At 37.6% G+C, this 23,767-nt stretch overlaps 2 protein-coding genes across 2 annotated transcripts in view; one reads left to right on the top strand and one right to left on the bottom strand.

The window, feature by feature from the left end:
* Positions 1–23,767, bottom strand: part of LOC127996972 (glypican-5-like) — a 235,815-nt gene that overhangs the window by 75,648 nt on the left and 136,400 nt on the right. The gene's annotated exons all lie outside the window — the stretch shown is intronic.
* LOC127967194 (opioid growth factor receptor-like) lies at positions 1,259–22,362 on the top strand. The gene is made up of 3 exons (XM_052568312.1): positions 1,259–1,280; positions 2,800–2,866; positions 21,390–22,362. Exons 1-3 carry the CDS (start codon positions 1,259–1,261, stop codon positions 22,195–22,197), a joined length of 897 nt encoding a protein of 298 aa, XP_052424272.1. The 3' UTR covers positions 22,198–22,362.

Below are 23,767 nucleotides of genomic sequence, written 5' to 3'. Positions count from 1 at the left end.
TGAATGTGACTCACACGCTTAGAGGCCACCTCAAATTCACAAAAAAATAAAATAAATAATAATAAGAAAAAGTACAAGTGAAAATATTACCTAATTGCGAATGGATTCAGAATGACATACTTAGAATGCAGGATTTAAAAAAAAAAAAAAAAAAAAAAAAATTGTATGCATGGACGACCAACTACATTTTCCAACATGTTCAGTATTCAATCATAGCACATTGTTCTGGATACTTTATCCCACAATGCAATGCATTCAACTACATAATTCAATTCAATTCCTTTTTTTATACAAAATAAATGCTTAAAATACAACATAAACATATTTATTTCCAAAATTATAATTAGATGTTATTCAGAAGTGATACTAATCACAATTTTCTCTTTCTAGGCCCATTTTTTAAACAGACTGTAAAATTAACAATATTTTTAAAGAAAATTTAAATTCCAAAGGTATGACATATGGACGCAATTCGCTGAATTAAACATGCAACATATTGGGATCATGTTACAGTAACTTATTTTTTATTGACTCTATTTAGATATCAAACCACATATGAAAGTGGTTTGGATAGGGTTTGTAAAAAAAATGCATTTCCTTTGCAGTTCAGACCACGAAGTACTAAACGGATTTAGGTTAGATACACCATAAAATCCACCATTAGATTTTTGCTACCTCTCACAACAAAACCTTAAATAAATGCATTAATGTATGATAACAAAACATATTGTATGTACATATACTAATGATTCAAATAATTTATCCTTGCATACTGCATACTATCAAAAAACAAAAAAATAAATAAATAAATGCATTAGTATATGATGCTACTACAAACACAGTCAATGGAAAGCAATGTTTGATTCAAAATGGATATTTTATGCTTTTTTTTCTTATATATATATATATATATATATATATATATATATATATATATATATATATATATATATATATATATATATGCATTTCACAATAAAATTGTTTCTTCACAATAACCTCAATCTATTACCCTTGTATGGTATATGTCCTTTACTATAAAAAAGTGTTTTGAATGTTTCTCCTGAGGCTCGCAGGCAGAAAAAGAAATAATACAAAAACAGCAGCATGCTTCAAATGCATAAATTACTTTCAGTCAGGCCTGTAGCAAATATATGTTACCCTTCTCTAATTTTCTTTCCGACCATAACCAGAAAGCCTGCAGCACAGAAGACCTTTATCTCACTGAGGTAAAAATGTTCTGCCTCTTATCTGTAGAATGCCCACGTTCTCCTCTAACGGTGAGGTGCATTGTTCCTCAAGGAATCCTCAGTGTTCCTCTACGGTTTGATTGACTGCCTGAGGTTAGTTGGCTACCTGCAGTGGTTGAAACTTCACAATCCAGCTTTTGTGCAACTTTTCAAACACACGAAACGTTTGAAAGTGCAAAAAAAAAATATTTAAAATAAAAAATAAAATAAGGAAAAAAAAAGGTGTAAAATGACCAGGCATAGTAGAATAATTATCCTAATCTGAATGCATCTATGTATCTGCCAGGCAAACCTCTCTAAACCAACGCTTAGAGGCCACCTCAAATTCACAAAAAAATAAAATAAATAATAATAAGAAAAAGTACAAGTGAAAATATTACCTAATTGCGAATGGATTCAGAATGACATACTTAGAATGCAGGATTTAAAAAAAAAAAAAAAAAAAAAAAAATTGTATGCATGGACGACCAACTACATTTTCCAACATGTTCAGTATTCAATCATAGCACATTGTTCTGGATACTTTATCCCACAATGCAATGCATTCAACTACATAATTCAATTCAATTCCTTTTTTTATACAAAATAAATGCTTAAAATACAACATAAACATATTTATTTCCAAAATTATAATTAGATGTTATTCAGAAGTGATACTAATCACAATTTTCTCTTTCTAGGCCCATTTTTTAAACAGACTGTAAAATTAACAATATTTTTAAAGAAAATTTAAATTCCAAAGGTATGACATATGGACGCAATTCGCTGAATTAAACATGCAACATATTGGGATCATGTTACAGTAACTTATTTTTTATTGACTCTATTTAGATATCAAACCACATATGAAAGTGGTTTGGATAGGGTTTGTAAAAAAAATGCATTTCCTTTGCAGTTCAGACCACGAAGTACTAAACGGATTTAGGTTAGATACACCATAAAATCCACCATTAGATTTTTGCTACCTCTCACAACAAAACCTTAAATAAATGCATTAATGTATGATAACAAAACATATTGTATGTACATATACTAATGATTCAAATAATTTATCCTTGCATACTGCATACTATCAAAAAACAAAAAAATAAATAAATAAATGCATTAGTATATGATGCTACTACAAACACAGTCAATGGAAAGCAATGTTTGATTCAAAATGGATATTTTATGCTTTTTTTTCTTATATATATATATATATATATATATATATATATATATATATATATATATATATATATATATATATATATATATGCATTTCACAATAAAATTGTTTCTTCACAATAACCTCAATCTATTACCCTTGTATGGTATATGTCCTTTACTATAAAAAAGTGTTTTGAATGTTTCTCCTGAGGCTCGCAGGCAGAAAAAGAAATAATACAAAAACAGCAGCATGCTTCAAATGCATAAATTACTTTCAGTCAGGCCTGTAGCAAATATATGTTACCCTTCTCTAATTTTCTTTCCGACCATAACCAGAAAGCCTGCAGCACAGAAGACCTTTATCTCACTGAGGTAAAAATGTTCTGCCTCTTATCTGTAGAATGCCCACGTTCTCCTCTAACGGTGAGGTGCATTGTTCCTCAAGGAATCCTCAGTGTTCCTCTACGGTTTGATTGACTGCCTGAGGTTAGTTGGCTACCTGCAGTGGTTGAAACTTCACAATCCAGCTTTTGTGCAACTTTTCAAACACACGAAACGTTTGAAAGTGCAAAAAAAAAATATTTAAAATAAAAAATAAAATAAGGAAAAAAAAAGGTGTAAAATGACCAGGCATAGTAGAATAATTATCCTAATCTGAATGCATCTATGTATCTGCCAGGCAAACCTCTCTAGTTCATTATTGCTTCTAACCAGAGGCATAGAAATTATCTGAAATGTGAGCATAATGTAGCACTTATCAGCTTGGCTCATGAATATTAATTATGTAATCTAAGGTGCACCCAGTAGTGCTAACTGCTCTAATGAAAGACCATCGCAAAAAGCAGCTATCATTAGTAAAATTACCACTTCACCCTCTAAAATCTCATTTTCTCATTATGCTTCACTGCAGAGCAAGACTTTGTCTCAGCAGGTGTGACAAGCATGCTGGTCACTGAGTTTATTTAAACAGAGAAATCATCTCCATAAATATCAGGAATGAAACTGATTCTGATGTTTATTAGTAACCAAAACATCGCTTCCACTGCTGTTCATGCTAATTTGAAGTTCTTCAATTCCATTTGTTTTTGAGATGACTTTATACATTTGTGAAGAGCTTGCTAAAAAAGATTAGGAATGATTCGAACACCTGAAAGTGAAATTTATATCTCTGGAGGAGCACTGTTTAAAGACTGCCATCTTGTGTGAAGATTTTGTGAATCCCAGCTACATTTCTAAGGTCTCTCTCTGGGTTGTCTCCCAGGAAATAGCTTTGCTTTTGGCATTGCAATCTTTATGTCACTGAAATATCAACAGTAACATCCAAAAGAGGAAAAGATCAGTCATGAACCATTTAGCAGCACATACATGAAGAACTATTCTAATACAAAATAAGTTATTAAAACACACACATTCTGACATTTTTAAGTGAATTATTATTATTATTATTTTCTAAATTATTAATTTTATGGTAATTCTTGAATTTTTTGGCTACAGTCTTCCTTTATTATTTAAAGAGAAAAAATGCTGATAAAATTAATGGTAGCAAAATTAAAGGAATAGTTCGACCCAACATTTAAATCATTATATATTACAGAAAGTTTAGCAGGATGTCTAAGCTGCTTTATCTATACAATGAATGTGAATGGAAAGTGGGCTATATCAAGCTTCAAAACTACATAAATAAATAATTAAATAAAAATAAAAAAATAAAACATAAAAGCAGTTTTAGACACAGAAGTTTACGAGCTATGTGCAATATAGAGATATATGCAGTAGTGTGTTGCAACAATTAGTGTTTTTTTTTTTGTTTTTTTTTTGTTTTTTTTCTGCCGGTTACATAAGCAATGAAAAATTACAGAAATTGACAGCACCTTTTGAGTGCATCATTAATTCAATGACTGAAATGTTTCATTCAAAAGACTGATTCATTCATGATAAAAAAGAAAAAAAAAAAAAAGTTTTTATAATTAATCACGGAATCATTCCCTCCAACTAAAATGTTCAAAACAGTGATTAATTCAGGAATGGAACATGTGACTGATTTTATGGGTACAACATTGATTCATTCACTTTAGAGATTTATTCAAAACACTGGTTCGTTCATTCAGGAACAACAGAAGTGACTAACTTTATGATTATGAGTCATTATTATTATTATTATTTTTTTTTTCAAATTTCAAAATGTGTGAAATCTGAGTTACCAAGACTGTACTCTTACACATAACTGAATTAAATGGCTTGCAAACATTGATTTATGTGCAGGAGTGTATTGTAGTTTCAGTGTGCATGTGCAGAAAGTCTGATATGCTTGTCAAATAGCATTGAGGTAGTTTGACTTCTGTCAATTCATGCACAAGTGTACATGACCCTCACATAATATACAAGACAAACAATTACACAAACACATAGGGTATTGATTTCAAATTCTCTTTCTTTAAATGGAGACTGACGGAGAATATCTTTGTCATTATTTCAGCTAAAGCACCCCAGAAGAATAAAGAGGAAAGTGAAGGACAGTGGAAGAACTGTTGAGACACGTAGCTGAGATTCAAACAAAAGTTAAAGTAATGCCTCTTTTTTTCTTATAAAGCACCCTTCTCAGGTACAACTCAAAAATCCAATTCGGCTTTTCTGAGCTCTTGAGACAGGGCTTAAATTTCATTTTAAGTTTGATGTCCGAATCAGATCTTTATAAAAACAGAACTGCACATCATGAAATGGTCAGAAAGACTCTATACGTGTGTTCTATAATTCAGGATACTTGTAAAGGCTTTTGTGTGGTATTGAGTGGTGCAGTAATCTAAGCACTGCACAACACTACGACCTGCCTTACAAAAAGAACTGTGGTATTATCATTGTACAGTGATGAGATAACATGGCATTACTGTGATATCTTAAAATGCTGTTATGAATGCACCATGGTATTTACATGCATATTTTATGGTATTTTACATATATACATATTACTGTACCACAGTAAATGTCAGAAAATTTTGTATTATCACATCCCCAAAATTGTGCTAGAAGTGAATTTATGTTATGTATTATATTTATGTTATGTAGACATTTGGCAACAGGCTTAAATTTTTATGAAAATAAAAGGCGAATTATTAATTATTGCTTACGTTTGACATTTACACATTACAAATAATTAAATATTTTTACTATTAAACAATTTCACCAATCACATAAATGCAATTTATTTTTAAGTTAAAAAGTAAAAATCGATAATTCAATATTATTTTAGATAATAATAAATAAAAATAAAATAAAAATATAGATAAAAATAAAATTTTCTGTGCCATTTTGGTGCGAAGAAAAACAACAACAACTACGCTCTTAAAGGAGTCATATGATGCAATTTAAAATTTTCCTTTCTCTTTGGATTGTTACAAGCATTTGGTGCATGAAGAAGATCTGTATAGTTGCGAAGACTAAAGTCTCAAATCCAAAGAGATATTCTTTGGGATAGACTTTGCCACGCCCCCTAAAACGGCTTATTCAAACAAGCCTCCACATGTTTATGTTACTACCTGGAAATTTTTGTGTAATGCTGCCCAAATGTTCACGCAAAGAAAGAAGGTGTGGTTTCAGTTAACTGCAGTTAGTGTTGAAGCAGTCATGCTAAGGAGATGCTGTATCTAGGCAAAAGCAAAAGCACTTTATTTGGCCTTCCGAAAGTAGATGCATTAAGGAATATTTAAGATTACTTACGGGTGTTTATGTGTGTGTGTGTGTGTGTGTGTGTGTGTGTGTGTGTGTGTGTGTGTGTGTGAGAGAGAGAGAGAGACAGTGGAGTCAGCTGTCTTAACCGTCTGTGGCTTGTCTACTTCAAACACATACAAGCTTTATCACTGTGTCTGTCACACCACTCTGTTCCCCTTTCAGGCTTGAACTGATGGTAAAACTAAGGACATTATTAATTGTCTTTACATTTATTTTTAAAGTTGAAGCTCCCAATTATGGAAAGGGGCGTTACATTTCTGACGAGTGCTTGCAGTGTTTGGCCAATCACCATGCACTGGGTCAGTTGGCCAATTAGAGCAGACTGCGCTTGGTCGAAAGGCGGGACTTTGTAGAAAACTACGCATTTGAGAGAGGCGGGGCATAGAGGACTTACAATAATATGCAGTATTTGAAAAACATTTGAACATTAAAGCATGTCAACATATTTTTTTACACCAAATATACAAAATAATGATCTTTAAAAAAAGCATCATATGATCCCTTTAAACTGAGACACTGGCTGTTTCTCTTGAGCAGAATAATAATACTTTAATATATTATTAATGTGCCATTGGAATCTGCTGCAGAGATTCCGGTCAGATCAGAAAAAAGCTATTCGTCTTCATTTGAAGACAAAGAGGGTAGATGGTGCTGACCCAACAATCCTTACAAATAATGGGAATTTTTAAGGACAACATCGATGAAAAAATGCAGCACTTTAATTATATCCAATAAGATCCAGAGAAGAAAGTGACAATCTACTTAAATATAACAACACTTTAAAGGGCCACTAGCTTGTAAACAGGTTAAGGTCTACAAATTTCTGTTGCCTTGGCCTTGACCATGTGCCCTAATGTATACTTTGTAGGCCTCTGCTTGACATTTACTGTCACTAAAGCTACTATTAGCGGGCAGTTCATGGGACACTCTTTGTTGCTGTAATAACAGACTAAAAATTATGACAGACCACCATTGACTGTCAGTCATGAAGGGCATATTGGCGAATCGTCTCTCGAATGCCGTCAAACTGCCAGGGATTGTTTCCAAAGTAAAAAAAAAAATAATGAATGCTAGGGTACGTTTTAGGGTTGGCCCGCTAGACATCATGATGTTGCACCGGCATCGTGATCTCCGTGACCCCCCTGCCCTCCTTTGAATGCACAAACACTTTTTAGCTTAACTATCACTTTTGAGATTCGCAATCGCATTTACTCTAGTTTATATTATGGAGCGGCAGTACTTACAGTACCACACATTTTACAAGATTATGTTTGTCTGTGTTTTGAGGATATGCAAATCATTTGCCATCATCCTCAGTCATCTCTCCTTACACAGTGTCTACACAGAATGCGACAGTTGACAAAGAAACGTGGACATGACAAAGAAACCGTTGAAAATAATTAGAAATCTGAGTCATAAATTGAACATGGCGGCAGTTTACTGTCAGGGATTTGTCGTGTCATGCCGCGCCGCATCCAGTGTAGACAGCATCACTGATTATAAGAAGTTCTATTATGATCTATATATAATGAATCTCTAATATAGATCAGTGGTTCTATTGTCGTGCCGCACTGCTCGCATCCGATATAGACATGGTGTTAGGAATCATCCGTTGTTTCATCGTCCGGTGCTAAATTTGTAGACATCTATTAACCCTAGTACGTTTACTCAACAATGACATACTACAAAACAGAAATGTTCCTTTACATTTTTCAGAAGTTTTGCATACATATGACAACATTGTCAAAACCATCCCTGTCTACAGGATTGGGCTCTTTGATTTAAATTGAAAACTATGTTGTGTAAATGGCTCCTTAGATGCTATTACATGACAAATCATACGAGATCCCTTTAATATCTACTCAGTTTGATCTTCTTAGAGGAAAAAAATAAAATAAAAATACAGACCAGAACAAAACCTTCTCAAACTGCAATTCTTATATTAGTTTTTTGCCTAAATATATTTAGGAGAAAATCTGAGACAAACTTGTTACTTGAAAGAAACTTAACTGAGATCCATTAAATCATGAAAGAGCAACTTTTGAGCATTAAAAACACCTAATAAAGGCCATTCAACTAGAAACAGTGAAACCTTTCTCTTTTCATGTTCTGCAAACCATCTTATAACAGGATGTTCATCCAGGTGGATGCTGCACACTGGTGGTGGATGAGAAGATACCCCCTGACTATGTAAGCGCTTTGAGTGTCTAGAAAAGCGCTATATAAATGTAAGGAATTATTATTATTATTATTATGTTCAGTTTATTCTCCAACCGGATGGAGCTTTCATCACTAAATGTTTATTTGGCATACAATTTTATTCAGAATTTCACAAAATTGCTTTAGGTAACACTTTATTTTGATAGTCCACTTTAGACACTCTACTAGCAGTAAGTAACTTTGCAACTACATGTCAACTAGCAGTTAGCAGAGTATTAGTAGACTGTCTGCTTAATATCGTCTAACACTTTCTTTGTCAACTTATTGTCAACTAATACGAAGCCTAAACCTACCCCTAACACTAACCCTAAACCTACCCTAACAGTGTACTCTGAGAGTTAGTAGACATGTAGTTGCAAATTTCTGAGATTTAGTTGATATGTAGTTAACATGTAGTTACAAAGTTACTTATAGTCAGTAGAATATCTAAAGTGGACTATCGAAATAAAGTGTAACCTTGCTTTATATTTTTGTCTTTATTCTTTATGCTAACAGACTAAAACTAAACACAGCTGCACTAATAAACCTTTGGCAAACCAGTGATGGGAGATTGCATACAAGTTATTTTATTTCAATGCAATAAATGAAAAGATTATGACGTCTAACTTGCCTGATGGCTTGTTTATCGTTCAGTCTGACAAGATTATAAGCCCTGCGTCTGTGAATGAAAGAGCTTCGTCAAAGCCTTAATTATGATGTTGGCTGCAGGTACAGTACATTGATTTGTTTCATAGGGTGGAGTGCACAATACAAACTACAGGTCAGCTGCTGGATATGATATATCAATATATCCGTTATGAACAACCTTTTTAATTGTCTTTGGTGGCTATATGTCAGCATATTAATTAATAAGTAATAAGTAAGAGCACAGACTAGATGAGATGATATATAATTGTTTTGCTTTCTAACAACACAAGAGTGCCTTTTGACGCACTTCATGTCAATCAAAGACCTAATCTCCACCCGTTTCCCCAAGGCATGAAACAAAGCGGCTTTTATTTGACAGAGGTTGATTGCGGCGGGCAGCTTTGGGAAAGAACTTGGGTCTGACGTGGCTGATGGCTGATTTATCGTACAGTCTGACAAGCCTATTAGCCCTGAGTCTGTAAATGATAGAGCTTCGTCAAAGCCTTAATTATGATGCTGGCTACAGGTACATTGATTTGTTCTACAGGGTGGAGAGTTCAGAATGATCTGAACATGAAGTACAGCATACAAACTACAGGTCAGCAGTCAGATTTGATTCTGATTTATATTAGCTTTGCAGGAAGATATAGGCTTTGGTATATATATATATATATACACACACACACACACACACGATTTCAAGCAATATAACTTTTTTTTTGCACAACAGTAGTCAACTTTCTATTCAAAACTTATTATTTCTCATCATAGTTTATGACCATGCATTTATTTAGTAATTGGTTATGTAGTGGTATGATATCAGAATGATGTATATATGGTTATTTTATGTCTATTTATTAAATTATATATTTGTTCATTAGCCTCTTCATGTCATGGTCTTGTCAGGGTTTATTTTGTGTTTATGACTGGCTGACTGTAAATTGTCACTTACTGTGCTTATGTTATTAAATTAGTTTGAAAAGCAAATGTGCAAATTGAATGCATGGCTTTTTAGGTCTTAAAAGACCGCATTTCAAATAATGGACAAAACCGCATACATTTTTGGCTCAAAAAAGAACACTTTCTCAGACATTTCATCAGTATAATCTAGAGATATCATTATACATTGGCTGATCACACTTTATTTAAGGTCCATTACTCGATATCAACTAACTATTATCTACAGCTTATGCCTCAATAACATAATAGAGAAAGCAAACAGAAAGCTCGACATTTGTTGTTTTCTTATTTTGAAATACATCTCCATAGACTCCATAGACTGGACTGAATGACATTACATACACAACTTGAATATATATATATATATATATATATATATATATATATATATATATATATATATATATATATATATATATATATATATATATATATATATATACATACATACATACATATATATATATATATATATATATATATATATATATACATACATACATATATATATATATATATATATATATAATCCATCCAACTAATCAAATAAATGAATCAATCAATCAAAAACCCATATTACGAAATGAATGAATGAAACAGATAACCATGCACCTTTCCAAATAACCAACGGGATTAGTGAAATAACCAATTACTCCAAACATATCTAAACTGTGTTTATAAGACTGTGTTTTATAGGAAAGGCTGTCAATCAACACTAGAGAACTCTACTCTATATACTTGCCAGTGGCTACGGCCTTTCTGTGGGACAGTTCTCCATAACCTCTAAAGCCAGTATAGAGATTACATTCAGATTGATTCATTACTTCTCAGAAGAACTTGAATTTCCTTGCTGGCACCTCATCACGTTGGCCAATGGAATTTTTCTACACCTGAAGCCAGTGCTCACGCCAATCTGGTAGCTGGGTTGAGGAAAAGGAAAAAGAGAAGCAGCATAAAGAGTTTTGTGACAAATATATATATATTTAAAGTGTCCTTTAAAGGCCAGCAATGACGGGACATTTGAGCATGCTATCTTCTGCAGGCACTGGCCGCTCAGAGCTGCAATGAAGTAATCTAAATGCATTCCGGTTATGATGCGCTACACTTTGAGTGGGCCTTTCTTGGGGCTTATAGAAGTGTCGGCTGTGTCAAAATGATCAATAACTCCATTAGCTAAGGCAAAGAGCTCTAGGCAGAGCACGTGCACCTTGCCGTGCACACATATGAAGATTTCAGTAGGACATGCACTGGGAGGTTTTCCTGCAATGCAACCAGCCAATTAAAACTCCCACCACAGTTGCATGTGATTCCCTTGAGGAGGCTGAATAAAGGGATGAAACATTTACATGCACATTTATTCATTTAGCAGACGCTTTTATCCAAAGCGACTTACAAATGAGAATGAAATATTTACGGTAGCATTTCCATGCTTCGCCCGTTTCCCTGTAAAATGTTGAAACTTTTTTTTTTATATTTCCAGGTTTTCCATGATTTACTTAAGAATAGATAGCAATATCCAGCACCATTCAAAGGTCTGGAATTATTAGTTACTGTATTTTACTCTCACCTAGCATTTATTTATCATTTATGTGTTCAAAATTAAACTGAAATCAGGAATATTGTGAAATATTATTACAATTTAAAATAATAATTTTATTTTCGAATATATGTTAAAACGTTATTCATCCCTGTGATGCAACACTGAATTTTCAGCAGCCATTAAATGTCATGAAAATCAACTAGTGCCAGTATAAAAATTTAATTATCAATTCACAACCTTACCACTGAAAGACGTTTATGTTGTTCTGCTATGCTCTTACTTTGTGTCTACTTATCTATCTGTGTTTACACTCAAGAGAGGTTGAATAATATAAAAAGCAACATAGCACAGTAAATCATGGCATTTCAATATCTGTACATTATCTTGTTTATATGAGCTGTCATACATCCATGATGCATTAAAACAGGTCTACAATCACAGACAGATAAGCATGAAACAGAGGTGCCCTTTGCATAAGTGTTAATGTATAAGCAAACAGGGACATTCCGATGTGTAAAACTCCGTCACGTATTTCCTAAATCAATCAGGGTCTCAGGGGGCCACTATCTGTCATGTCCAGCCCCACCTTTGACAGCAAAAAACAGCTGGAGAGACGCGATTTTAAAGCCACATCACTGTTCCTCCTGTTCTGCATATCTTATGTGATCGCTCCACTTTCTCTTGTGTAATTAACAATGTTGGAGCCTGGGACTCCTGGCTGCTTATCTAGCGGCTCCTCGGGGGAAAAGCAGGCTGATCAGGACGCCTCCAGGATTAGGCTGATTTGTAAAGGAAGTAGATTCACCTCCAGGGAAGCCAGACGTGACCTCGCAAAACACAGCATACATGCAAATATAGGCCACCGACATTTGAGATAACAGGCCTGACAGTGAATGAAACTGATGGCCTCTTGGGTAGTGGGGGATCAAGGACGGTTTTGGAAGGTATTGTTTGTTTGTTTTGGTATTCTAATTAAATAGCTATTGCGAGAACACAATGAGGAATCCAGAAACAAATTAATACATTCCACTTATGTGACACTGAAAATGATTTTGTATGTTCACAGAAACAGTTTACAATGAAAAATTGTGAACAATCTGTTGCAAAAAAATCAAAAATCTAAATAAATAAATAATAATGATAATTATCAGTATCAGGAAATCTGTTACAAGCAGTAACAACTTCAAGTCGAAGATCAGCTATTTTTTATTCTGTATACACACACACACGCACACACATACATACATTCATACATTAACATGCATCAATCTGCTAGTTAAAAATTTACACAAATTGCACAAAAGTTCAGTAATTCATTTTCTCATATATCTCACAAAAAAAAAAAAAAAAAAAAAAAAAAAAAAAAACCTGTGAGGGGGAAAAGCGTTTACTGGATATGAGCACCGATTGATAAAAAAAAAAAAAAAAAAAAAATCAGATTAATGTCACAGTCTATAAGCTGTCCCTGCTCTCGTAAATGTGTCATTAAACATTTATGATTTGTGAAAAATGGCCCCACTAAATCACATTGGCAACAGAGGAGGTAAACACCATAAAAATTTCCTGGAACACAAATAAATAGCTGAGATATTTTCAGATGCACAGATGTCTTTAAAGCGGCTTCGCTAACAAGACGAACACAGTAACATTTGGAAATCCCACGTCGGAATGTTAAATGTTCTCTAAACGAGACAGCAGTGTTATTCTGAGCCTGATTTGTTTAGACTGAAACAGTATTTGATGAAGCAACTGGCGTTTGCTTTTCATCAGGTGCTTTTGACTGGATGAAAGTTCATTAACAAACCGTTTGCTGGAGTCTGACTAAATGAGGCGTGAATCAACACGTCTTATCAAAGCCATAAAGACGCAGGATTAAACTGGACGATGTAAAACCAAAAGCAATGCTTGGCATGTTTGTTCATTCGAAGAGTATGAAGGGGCATAAATCTCATTTATGCTGAACTAGCTGCCACTGCAAGGCATGACACAATCACAGCCCAATAAGAGAATGAAATGTTTCGTGGAGAACGAGCAGAGATATTTTAGACCAATGAGATCTCACGGAGGACAGGGCTAAGTAGGAAACTGAAAAAGCGTTCTAGGATTCAGAACATTAAGAAGATCAAATTCATACCAGGTTATTTCTTAGTCACATCAAACCATTTCTCAGTCTTTGCTTTCAAAGCACTGTTGCAATCCCTGTATGTTATTATATGAAAAATTAATAACCATCAATCCAACCATCGAGGCAAGTCTTTTGTGCATGCTAAACGTATTTACTCACACTTCATGTCATTCCAAAGCTGCCTTTCTTTCAAGTCACACTGAAACGTATCCTGGCAAGTAATTATCATTGACAGTACATATGATATCTTTATGTAAGGTATATATTTTAATTTGTTATTTGCTGCAAAGCTCCATCTGCTCACCTAGTGAATGCGATGATTCATGAATGAATCGTTTTGAATCAGATCTTCCCAATAAATCGATTTATCCAGTTAACAGAAATCTGAATGATTTGTTCACGAATCAAACCGATCCCTTTCTGAAGTGATTCAAATAATGCAGTCACAGCAGTCTACAGCTTACTGGATGTGAAGATTTTCATTGAAATGTTTGTCTGTTCCTCACATAATGTAAAGCTATCATGCATTATTGGTTTGGAATATAGTGCCATATGGATTATATTTGTTTGTATGATACTTATGTGCCCTTTTTGAAGTGACAAGTTCTTATCCCTAATCTTCCTTAAATCCCAAATTTCTTCAACTGCGTTCCAGAGAGGAAACAAATTAATACAAGTTATACTGTCATGTTAGTGAATAAATAAGAGTAAACTATTTAATTAAAGGGGTCATATGATTTTTTAAAGATCGTTATATTGTGTATTTTGTGTTAATAGAATATGTTGACATGCTTTAATCTTCAAAAAACACATTATTTTTCAAATACTGTACATTATTGTAGGTCCTCTATGCCCCGCCTCTCTCAAACGTTGTTTTCTATAAAGTACCGCCTTCTGACAAGCGCAATCTGCTCTAATTGGCCAACTGACCCAGTGCATGGTGATTGGTCTAACACAGCAAGCACTCATAGAAAATAAAATGCCCCTTTCCATAATCGCAATCTTTATCTTTCCCAATAAATATAAATACAGTTAATAATGTCTTTAGTTTTACCATCAGTTCAAGCCCAAAAGGGGAACAGAGTGGTGGGACAGACACAGTGATGAAGCTCGTATGTGTTTGCAGTACACAAGCCATGGACGGTTAAGACAGCTGACTCCACTGTGTGACCCCATCTCTCTCTCTCTCTCACACACACACGCTCACACACACAACACGCTAAACTCAGCATTTGAACCGTCAATAACAAATACCTAAACTAATAACAAAACATACTTACAGAAGTTGATTCAGAGCACCAGATTGCCGTAGCAAAGTTGGAATTGCCTCCTCTCCTGGGTTCATGTAATGGTCATCCATAAAATGCATTCCTTTTCTGTTGTATGTAATCTTAAAGATTTCTTAATGCATCTGCTTTTGGAAGGCCAAATAAAGTGCTTTTGCTTTCACCTAGATACACACAGCATCTCCCTGACATGGCTGCTTCAACATTAACTGCGGTTACTGAAACCACGGCTTTTTAGTGTGAACATTTGGGTGGCATTACGCAAATATTTCCACATAGTGACATAGACATGTGGGGGCGTGTTAGAACGAGCCATTTTAGGGGGGTGTGGCAGAGTCTTAACTTTGATAAAGAATATCTCTTTGGATTTGAGACTTTGCAACTTTACAGATCTTCTTCATGAACCAAGAGCTTGTAACACTCCAAAGAGAAAGGACAAATGTAAGGTAAATTCATTATATCAAAGTATCTTGTTGTTTAAAGGCATGCAGGACTCCAGATGGCTTTCCCTGTGTCCTAAAAACAAGGTCATGTTGTACTGACTGACTGAAGACAGCTGTCTGGCCCTTATTTACCTCACGGGACACAAACAAACATACCTTCTAGGCTCATAGAGTCATCATCAGTGCTAGTCCTGAGAGAAAAGGTCATATTGACCGTCAGTGTGTCCAAAGTGTGTACAAATCACCATCAGCAGTCTAATAAGCACATAAACATTCACAGAGCTGCCTGCATCCCAATGTGAACAGCGAGAAATTCAGACACTGAGGTCATTAAGTTTATTTTTATTTTTTTATAATTACGTGCAGGCCCTTGTGTGAGTGAACTTATGTCCTGTGATTAATTCAAATTCAGTTAATTCAAACTAGGTCACACAAACGAGATGATATTTGAGGTCAGTACACAAAAATATTTAAAAGGGTATTTCAGGGTTCCCCTATACATTGCTTTATTTGTGGCAGCCCACCACAATATCCATGTTGACCGCCACAAATATCCGCCGCCCCCTGCCATCAGCTCCCACACCTCACACATAAGAGTGTGACTTTAGCACTATATTTTGCAACTTTCAGATCCTTTTAGCATTTTTTTTTTCCATAAAAGGTACATACTGACAAACCTAGCAACTTTTTGGGATAAACCTTAGCTATGGTTCAGTTCAGTTGTAAGATTTGGTCTGACTTCCCCAGCACAGTGTCGTTTTTCTCGGTCTCTGTTCTGTGCAGTGAGCGGCAGAGAACCAGCGTGTTCAGCTGGCCGTACCGCAGCAGACTCATCAGTAAATGAGTATAAAACTGTTTCCAAGCTTCCAAGTCTCTTACGGACTTTTTGGGCTTATAAACATGAACATAGTTCGCCTGTTGATGTGCAGTTTGTTACTCAGACACAGGCAGTGTGCTGCATGAGGCAAAAAACAAAAAAGAAATATAGCCAAACCTTCCACATATGGTCGCTCTTTAGTATAGAGCTATGTTGATTTTATCAGAAAATGTCGCTCTTATAAATCAGGATTTAAGGAGTAAAGTGAGAGTTACTCCTGGATATTAATAGGTCATGTTTAGTCACTATTTATATATGTTTTATGTATGACAACAGAAAAAATGAGAACAGCTTTTTTTTTGCCATTCAGTTGTTTACAGTATGTGAAAGTTCAAAGAGTAGAACAGATCCATGGTGAACGCAAACCTGACATCGTAACTTTTCTAATTAATCTCATTAAGTCTCAAAAAATCCTGTGGGAAACACTGTATTTGTATTAGAAATTAATAAAAAATATATTAAAATAATATATTAGTAATTATGTTTATATAACAATAAATGTTATTTTTGTATTCTATTTATAAATGTATTTTGTATTAATATTTATAATAAATATTTAAGTATAATTATTTATATAATCATATAATATTATTATACTGTTAAAGAGTTGGATTCCCATGCTAAACATGGACAAAGTTTAAAAAATGAAGTTGTACGTTTGAAGGAGTATTTTTGTTCCAAAAATACCTCTTCCGGTTTGTCACAAGTTTGGGAAAAAAAATTTCGAGTATGGGTCTGTGTGACGTTAGATGGAGCGGAATTTCCTTATATGGGTCCTAAGGGCACTTCTGCCAGAAGAGTGCGCGCTCCCGTATAGCAGAGCAGAGACATTCACTGATCAGAGCGAGAGCGAAATGTCACAAAGGAAGTGTGTTTTTGGTTGCCAGGGCAAGACAACCCTGCACAGATTACCACCACCCCACCCCCCCACCCCATTAAAAAAAAAAAAAAAACAGCATTAAGGGACCAGTGGATGGAGTTTATTTTTACAGAGCATCAACGGAGCTGTGCAAGTGTTTTTGTTTGTTCCCCTGCATTTCGAAGATGCTTGTTTTACAAACAAGGCCCAGTTTGACGCCGGATTTGCACATCGTTTATTTCTTTAGGATAATGCAGTCCCAACGAAAAAGGGTCACGATTGTGTGTTGGAACCGCAGGCGGTGAGTAAAACTGCTTCAAATATCTCTGTCTTGTTAACTTAGCTATCGGTGCATAAGCACATCAAGTAAACAACATGCGATGTTGGCATAAAACTGCATTTTCCGAATGTACACCTTAAAAAAAAAAAAAAAATAAAAAAGACAACATAAAGTGGAACTTAGTCATTTTCCAAAACCGCTAAGCAAATATATACAGTTTCAGTACATACCACAAAGAGACGTCCTGCTGTAGTCGTTGATTCTGCTGCTCTTGTTCAATTACTTGCATTTCACCCCCCCCCCCCCCTAAATAACATTCAACATGTTGGTACTACATTAATATGGTTGTCTTAAAGGGGGATGAAATGCTCGTTTTCACTCAATATCCTGCTAATCTTGAGTACCTATAGAGTAGTACTGCATCCTTCATAACTCCAAAAAGACTTTAGTTTTATTATATTCATAAGAGAAAGATAGTCTGTACCGATTTTTCCAGAAAAAAACACGAGTGGCTGGAGGCGTGACATGTGGGCGGAGCTAAAGAATCACGAGCGCGAGTAGGCTTTTGCGTTGAGAGCGTTTGGAAGCTATGACATTACCGTGAGGAAAAAAACATCCAAAACAAACCATGGCTAACACTCAGATTCAGCGTATATTTATGATCCAGAATCAGATCCAGAGGCTGAAATTGAACAAGAGCAGCATCAGCAACGACGTCTCTATGTGGTATGTACTGAAACTGTATATATTTGCTTAGCAGTTTTGGAAAATGACTAAGTTCCACTTTATGTCGTCTTTTTTTTTTTTTTTTTTTTTTTTTTTTTTAAGCTGTACATGTGGAAAGTGCAGTTTGATGACAACATCGCATGTTGTTTACTTGATGTGCTTACGCGGTGATAGCTAAGTTATCAACACAGAGATATTTGAAGCAGTTTTACTCACCGCATGCGGTTCCAACACACGATCGTGACCCTTTTTCGTTGGGACTGCATTATCCTTAAGAAATAAACGATGTGCAATTCCGGCGTCAAACTGGGCCTTGTTTGTAAAACAAGCATCTTCGAAATGTAGGGAACAAACAAAAACACTTGCACAACTCCGTTGATGCTCTGTAAAAATAAACTCCATCCACTGGTCCCTTAATGCTGTTTTTTTTTTGGTAATCTGTGCAGGATTGTCTTGGCAACCAAAAACACACTTCTTTTGTGACAATTCGGTCTCTCTCAGTGAATGTCTCTGCTCTGCTATACGGGAGCGCGCACTCTTCTGGCAGAAGTGCCTTAGGACCCATATAAGGAAATTCCGCTCCATCTAACGTCACACAGACCCATACTCGAATAAAACTTTCAGAAACATGTGACAAACCGGAAGAGGTATTTTTGGAACTTTGTCCATGTTTAGCATGGGAATCCAACTCTTTAACAGTGTAAAAAACTCAGTATGCATGAAATAGCATTTCACCCCCCCCCCCCCTTTAATATTAATATACTGGTACAGTCTATGAAATATGATTTGCCATGAATATGAATGCCATGGTATACTATTATGGTAAAGACCATACTGAGATAATATCATGGTACAACATCCTCATTTTCATTTTGTGTGTTTTTTTCTGATCTCTATCCGTTCTTACTTCTGTGAGAAGCAATTGCGGTCTGTAAAGACCTAGTTATCGCTGCTTCAGTTGCACTACTTTGGATACCTCTCTCCCAAACCAAAGCCAATGTTCAGTCAGCATGGACGTCTGTGGAACGGCCCAGCTGCCAATCAGAATCCAGCATCTGCCATCTAGCCGGCTGTGCCAAGCAATCGTCCCTGGCAGCTCACTTGATGAAACTCAATAAAATTGATCCAGAATAAATGAACAGGGGTAAGCAGCCAGAGAAAGATCGCTCACTCTGCTCACCTGTGACAGCCGTGACCTGCCAAATCTGTCCTTCTCTTTTTCTTCAACATGATCTTTTTCTTTTTCTGAATTTCTTTCTAAAATTGCTTGTAGTGTCTTCTTCACCTCCTTTGTTGTTGCTTTATTTTTATCTTACAGGCTTGCTTTCTTCGAAATAGAGGCATATACTCTCTCACACACACAAAGTAAAGGACATAATACACAGCAAGGGGCTCATTATCGCAAAATAAACCAAGAAGTGAAGCAGGGGATAAAAACAGTTGCATTTTGTTGTGCTCCTTATATATGTTTTGAGCAAAAGAACATATCTTATACAAACTCCTCCTGAGAAAACCACCCGATCGGGGTCAGCTGAACTCAAAACCAGTCTAATTATATTGGGCTTCCTTACGACTGATTAGTTGGCTAGTTTTACACATTCTGAATATGGGTCACATTTAAAGGGTCAACCTCACAAAGAAATTGAATGTGAGCACAGAATCAGAATGAGGTTCAGTGGTTTTTGTGGTGTCAATATGAGCTTTTCAGTCATGCTAGGATTTCACAGCCATTTTTTCCAGATTTTTGCAACACTGAATTGCTTACATTTCGTGTTGTTTTATAGTTAAACCACTAAAAACCATGAAGGGTCATAGATATAATATAAGATATAATAGATAATATATAAGATAAAGCAACAGAACAATAGATGGATAAATAGAACAATAGATTGAATGATAGAATGAATGATAGAAGAAACAGTTGAACAAACAATATAATGTCTCAGGTTATATATGTAACCATATGAGCATGACAAAATGAGCATCCACCTGAATCTACCCCTTTGCTCTCACTCCGGTCCTTAAGCATGTTGTGGGGCGGGGCCGAGAGGCGTGGGAACGAGGAGTGAGGCCAGGTGTAGTGATTGGAGATGAGCTACACCTGCGCCCCACCGCCAATATCGAGTCCCACGTAGGAGATGGAAGGATATAAAACTGGAGCGACTATATTGAAGGACGAGAGAGGACCAGGCCTGGGACATTATTTTATGTTTGCTTTTTATTTTGAGCGCACCAGTCGTCCGTGAGGGGCTGGTGTGCTGTTTTGTGTTTATTTTTCAATTATTAAAATGTTTTGATTGTGCGCCGGTTCCCGCCTCCTTCTTCCCGATGAATAGGAAGTTTTTATCGTTACAGTGGTGCCGAAACCCGGGAGAAGGAGGGACGCGCTGCTGAAGATCCCTCGCCGCTGTGGTGAATCCGCAGTGCCCTCGAGCAGGCGAAGTATGTGCCGCCATGGACGCTCGAGGCGGTGGGCTGGAGCGAGTTGCCAGGGACGGGCGAGCTCTCTGCCGGCCGCCCACGATATGGAGGGGCGGCTGCCGTCCGTGAGGGAGCGGAGGAGTCGGCGCCTTTTGCCAGGGGGCCGGAGCCTGCTGCCTCCGTGATAGAATCCGGAGGGGCAGGGAACGGGGGACTCCTGCCGCTGCCCAAAATCGGAGGAGCCGTCGCCGTCCACCGGGTGGCGGAGGAGTGTCGTGCCGTCCGCCGAGGGCCGTCCAGTGCCACCGCCGGGCACCGCGGAGGAGATCACCCAGCCGGTGGAGGGCCGGGCAGCAGTGCGTCTGGGAACCGGAATTTTTTTTTTTTTTTTTCTCTCTCCCCTCTCTCGTCCCTGTCGCTCCTCCTTCCATCTCCTTTTCTCTCGCCTCGTCTGTCCTACCCCCAGGTTCCCGCAGGTCCCCGTGAGCGGTCCCCCCCGGAGGGAAGGGGGGGGGGGGTAGAGCGCAGTCTCGAGGGTACTCCCCGGCCTGCGAGGGGCGATGGGGGTATGTGGCGAGTGGGGCGGGGCCGAGAGGCGTGGGAACGAGGAGTGAGGCCAGGTGTAGTGATTGGAGATGAGCTACACCTGCGCCCCACCGCCAGTATCGAGTCCCACGTAGGAGATGGAAGGATATAAAACTGGAGCGACTATAGTGAAGGACGAGAGAGGACCAGGCCTGGGACATTATTTTATGTTTGCTTTTTATTTTGAGCGCACCAGTCGTCCGTGAGGGGCTGGTGTGCTGTTTTGTGTTTATTTTTCAATTATTAAAATGTTTTGATTGTGCGCCGGTTCCCGCCTCCTTCTTCCCAATGAATAGGAAGTTTTTATCGTTACAGTGGTGCCGAAACGCGGTACACGGAGAGCGACGGGGACGAGCTGGAGAACACCGGCCGCAGCAAGAAAACACGGCCCGCATTCTGGTCCAACTCTTCCTCAAGAAACCTCCGAGCGGCCAAGGACATGCAGAACTACAGACACGGATATCCAAACATCAGTGAAGAGGAATGTCCAGAAGAAAGAATGACTAATTTAAAATTCTATCTCAATGAAATAAAATCATCACCTGATGATGTGTCGATTGAGATGTTTCACACCGAGTGGAAAACCGATTACAAGAGGCTGGAGAGAGTTCACTCCTACATTCAGTGGTTTTTTCCTCTGCGAGAGCCAGGGGTCAACTACATGGCTGCAGAGCTCACCACAAAGGAAATCCAAGCCTTCAGGGAGAGCGATGAAGCTAAGAGTCGTCTTCTGGATTCCTATGAGCTCATGCTGGGTTTCTACAGCATACAGCTGCTCAGCAGGGAAAGGGGGAAGGTGAAGCGCGCCGAGAACTGGAGGGAGCGATTCGCCAATCTAGAGAGAAACATGCACAATAATCTCCGAATCACAAGGATACTCAAGAGCCTGGGAGAGCTCGGTTTTGAGCATTTCCAAGCCCCCCTGGTGCGCTTCTTCCTGGAGGAGACCCTCGTCAGAAAGACCCTCAGCAGCGTTAAACGCAGCGTGCTCGACTACTTCCTGTTTGCTGTGCGGGACAAGCGTGAGCGCAGGAAGCTGGTGCGCTACGCCTTTCAGCACTTTGAGCCCAAAGACAAGTTTGTGTGGTGCCCCAGAAAAATCCAGAAACGCTTCAAGAAGTAGTCGGAGAAGCGGCAGAACTCTTCAGCTGGCAGTGAAGAGAGCGCATCGCAGAACGAAGATCATTCACGATACAAAAACAAGGACAGAGAAGCCACAATTGAGCTAAAACATGGCAAACCATTTGTTGATCTTATAGATGCAAAGAAGGAAGTCGACAATGACTCCGTAATGAGAGTGGACTCTGAGAAACAATCTGAGGGCTCTTCAGAAGATCAGGAGCCCAATCCAGACGCTGCTTCTGTAGAAATGGCTCTCAATAATGGCTCCAGTTTTATATCCTTCCATCTCCTACGTGGGACTCGATACTGGCGGTGGGGCGCAGGTGTAGCTCATCTCCAATCACTACACCTGGCCTCACTCCTCGTTCCCACGCCTCTCGGCCCCACCCCACTCGCCACAGCCTGGTACGACTATAACACCACCATGGTGTGCAGACATGCACTGGCCAGACCTGCTGCCGTAAAAGCTTTCCCCACCAAGGCAGGCATTGTTCTGACTGGCGTGGGGGGAAGACTTGGGGCCTCAAGGTTTTTCTGACTGCTTGAGCAAACACATACACACACCACAACTCGCTTGCTGAAGAGCAAAAGCTAATATGCGCTGTGCCAGGTGTACTTTTAGGCTTCCTGTCACCCCACTAATGACGTCTTGCTTCTCAATTGGATTGATTCCACATGTGCTTTAGAGCATGGTCACCCAGAGGCGATCCCAAAGTGTTTAGACAATGCTTGAATTCCTTGATGGGGGACAAATTATGCACAGATAGAACAATAGATTGAACACTTATACCATAATTTCAGCCAAATGAACAACAGTGTCTGTAATGTTTACTGAAGTTTTTCCTTTAAACACAGTCTTTAGTCAGGTCTCCATTGCATGACACATGTACTGGCGTCTCCATAGAAACCAACACAAAGCAAACAAAGAAGCTGCTGGAATTTCACAGAAAAATCAAGAGTGTGAGATCTGAAATTAACTCTCAATCAATTTGATTGGAGGGTGACCTTGTTAAACCCGCAGTAATCATTCAAACATCCACAAGCACCTGGCTCAACGCAGGCTTAAGAACCCTCATGTGACCTTTGACCCCAGCCTCAGGAAGTGCTCCTACAGGCTTTTCCACTTGCTAGCTTGATGAATCTTGCACAGTCTCACACTTCCAGCCTGAAATGCTCTGACATCTTAATTGCTTTTCTCTGTGTGCAATGAACAACGTGAGGCATATCACAAATTAAGATTTGTTTGGATTTGCATTGAGTGACTGTGGAAGAGTGAGACATGTTTTTACTATTAAGGCTTTGAACCCGGAATGGGCAGTCATCAATAATTAACCAACAAACAGGCTGGCGAGGCTGTATGTCAATGAATGGTAAATAATTCAACCTGTGGATGATGGAAGGTTGACGGTTTTTCTATGCAGGAACACTAACGGGAAAGAGCTGATGAACTGTTATGATGATCTGCGAACATAAGATGTGCTAATAAATGGTTGTAATGCAGAGATAAGGAAATAAGGGGGAAAACATCTACAAAATGAATAAATGCAAAATTGGAGTGCACGTACAATAAT

This window comes from Carassius gibelio, chromosome A1, assembly GCF_023724105.1.
Source record: "Carassius gibelio isolate Cgi1373 ecotype wild population from Czech Republic chromosome A1, carGib1.2-hapl.c, whole genome shotgun sequence".
NCBI lineage: Eukaryota > Metazoa > Chordata > Actinopteri > Cypriniformes > Cyprinidae > Carassius > Carassius gibelio.
Note: the sequence above shows the minus strand (reverse complement) of the source record. Positions and strands in the feature narration are given on the sequence as shown.

What these genes read in the sequence shown, in the direction of transcription:
- LOC127967194 (XM_052568312.1), top strand. Translation starts at nt 1,259, where the DNA reads ATGCCCACGTTCTCCTCTAACG. An exon ending in GCCCACGTTCTCCTCTAACG is followed by an intron (nt 1,281 to 2,799) that starts GTGAGGTGCATT and finishes TCTTATCTGTAG; the next exon opens with AATGCCCACGTTCTCCTCTA. An exon ending in ATCCTCAGTGTTCCTCTACG is followed by an intron (nt 2,867 to 21,389) that starts GTTTGATTGACT and finishes TTATCGTTACAG; the next exon opens with TGGTGCCGAAACGCGGTACA.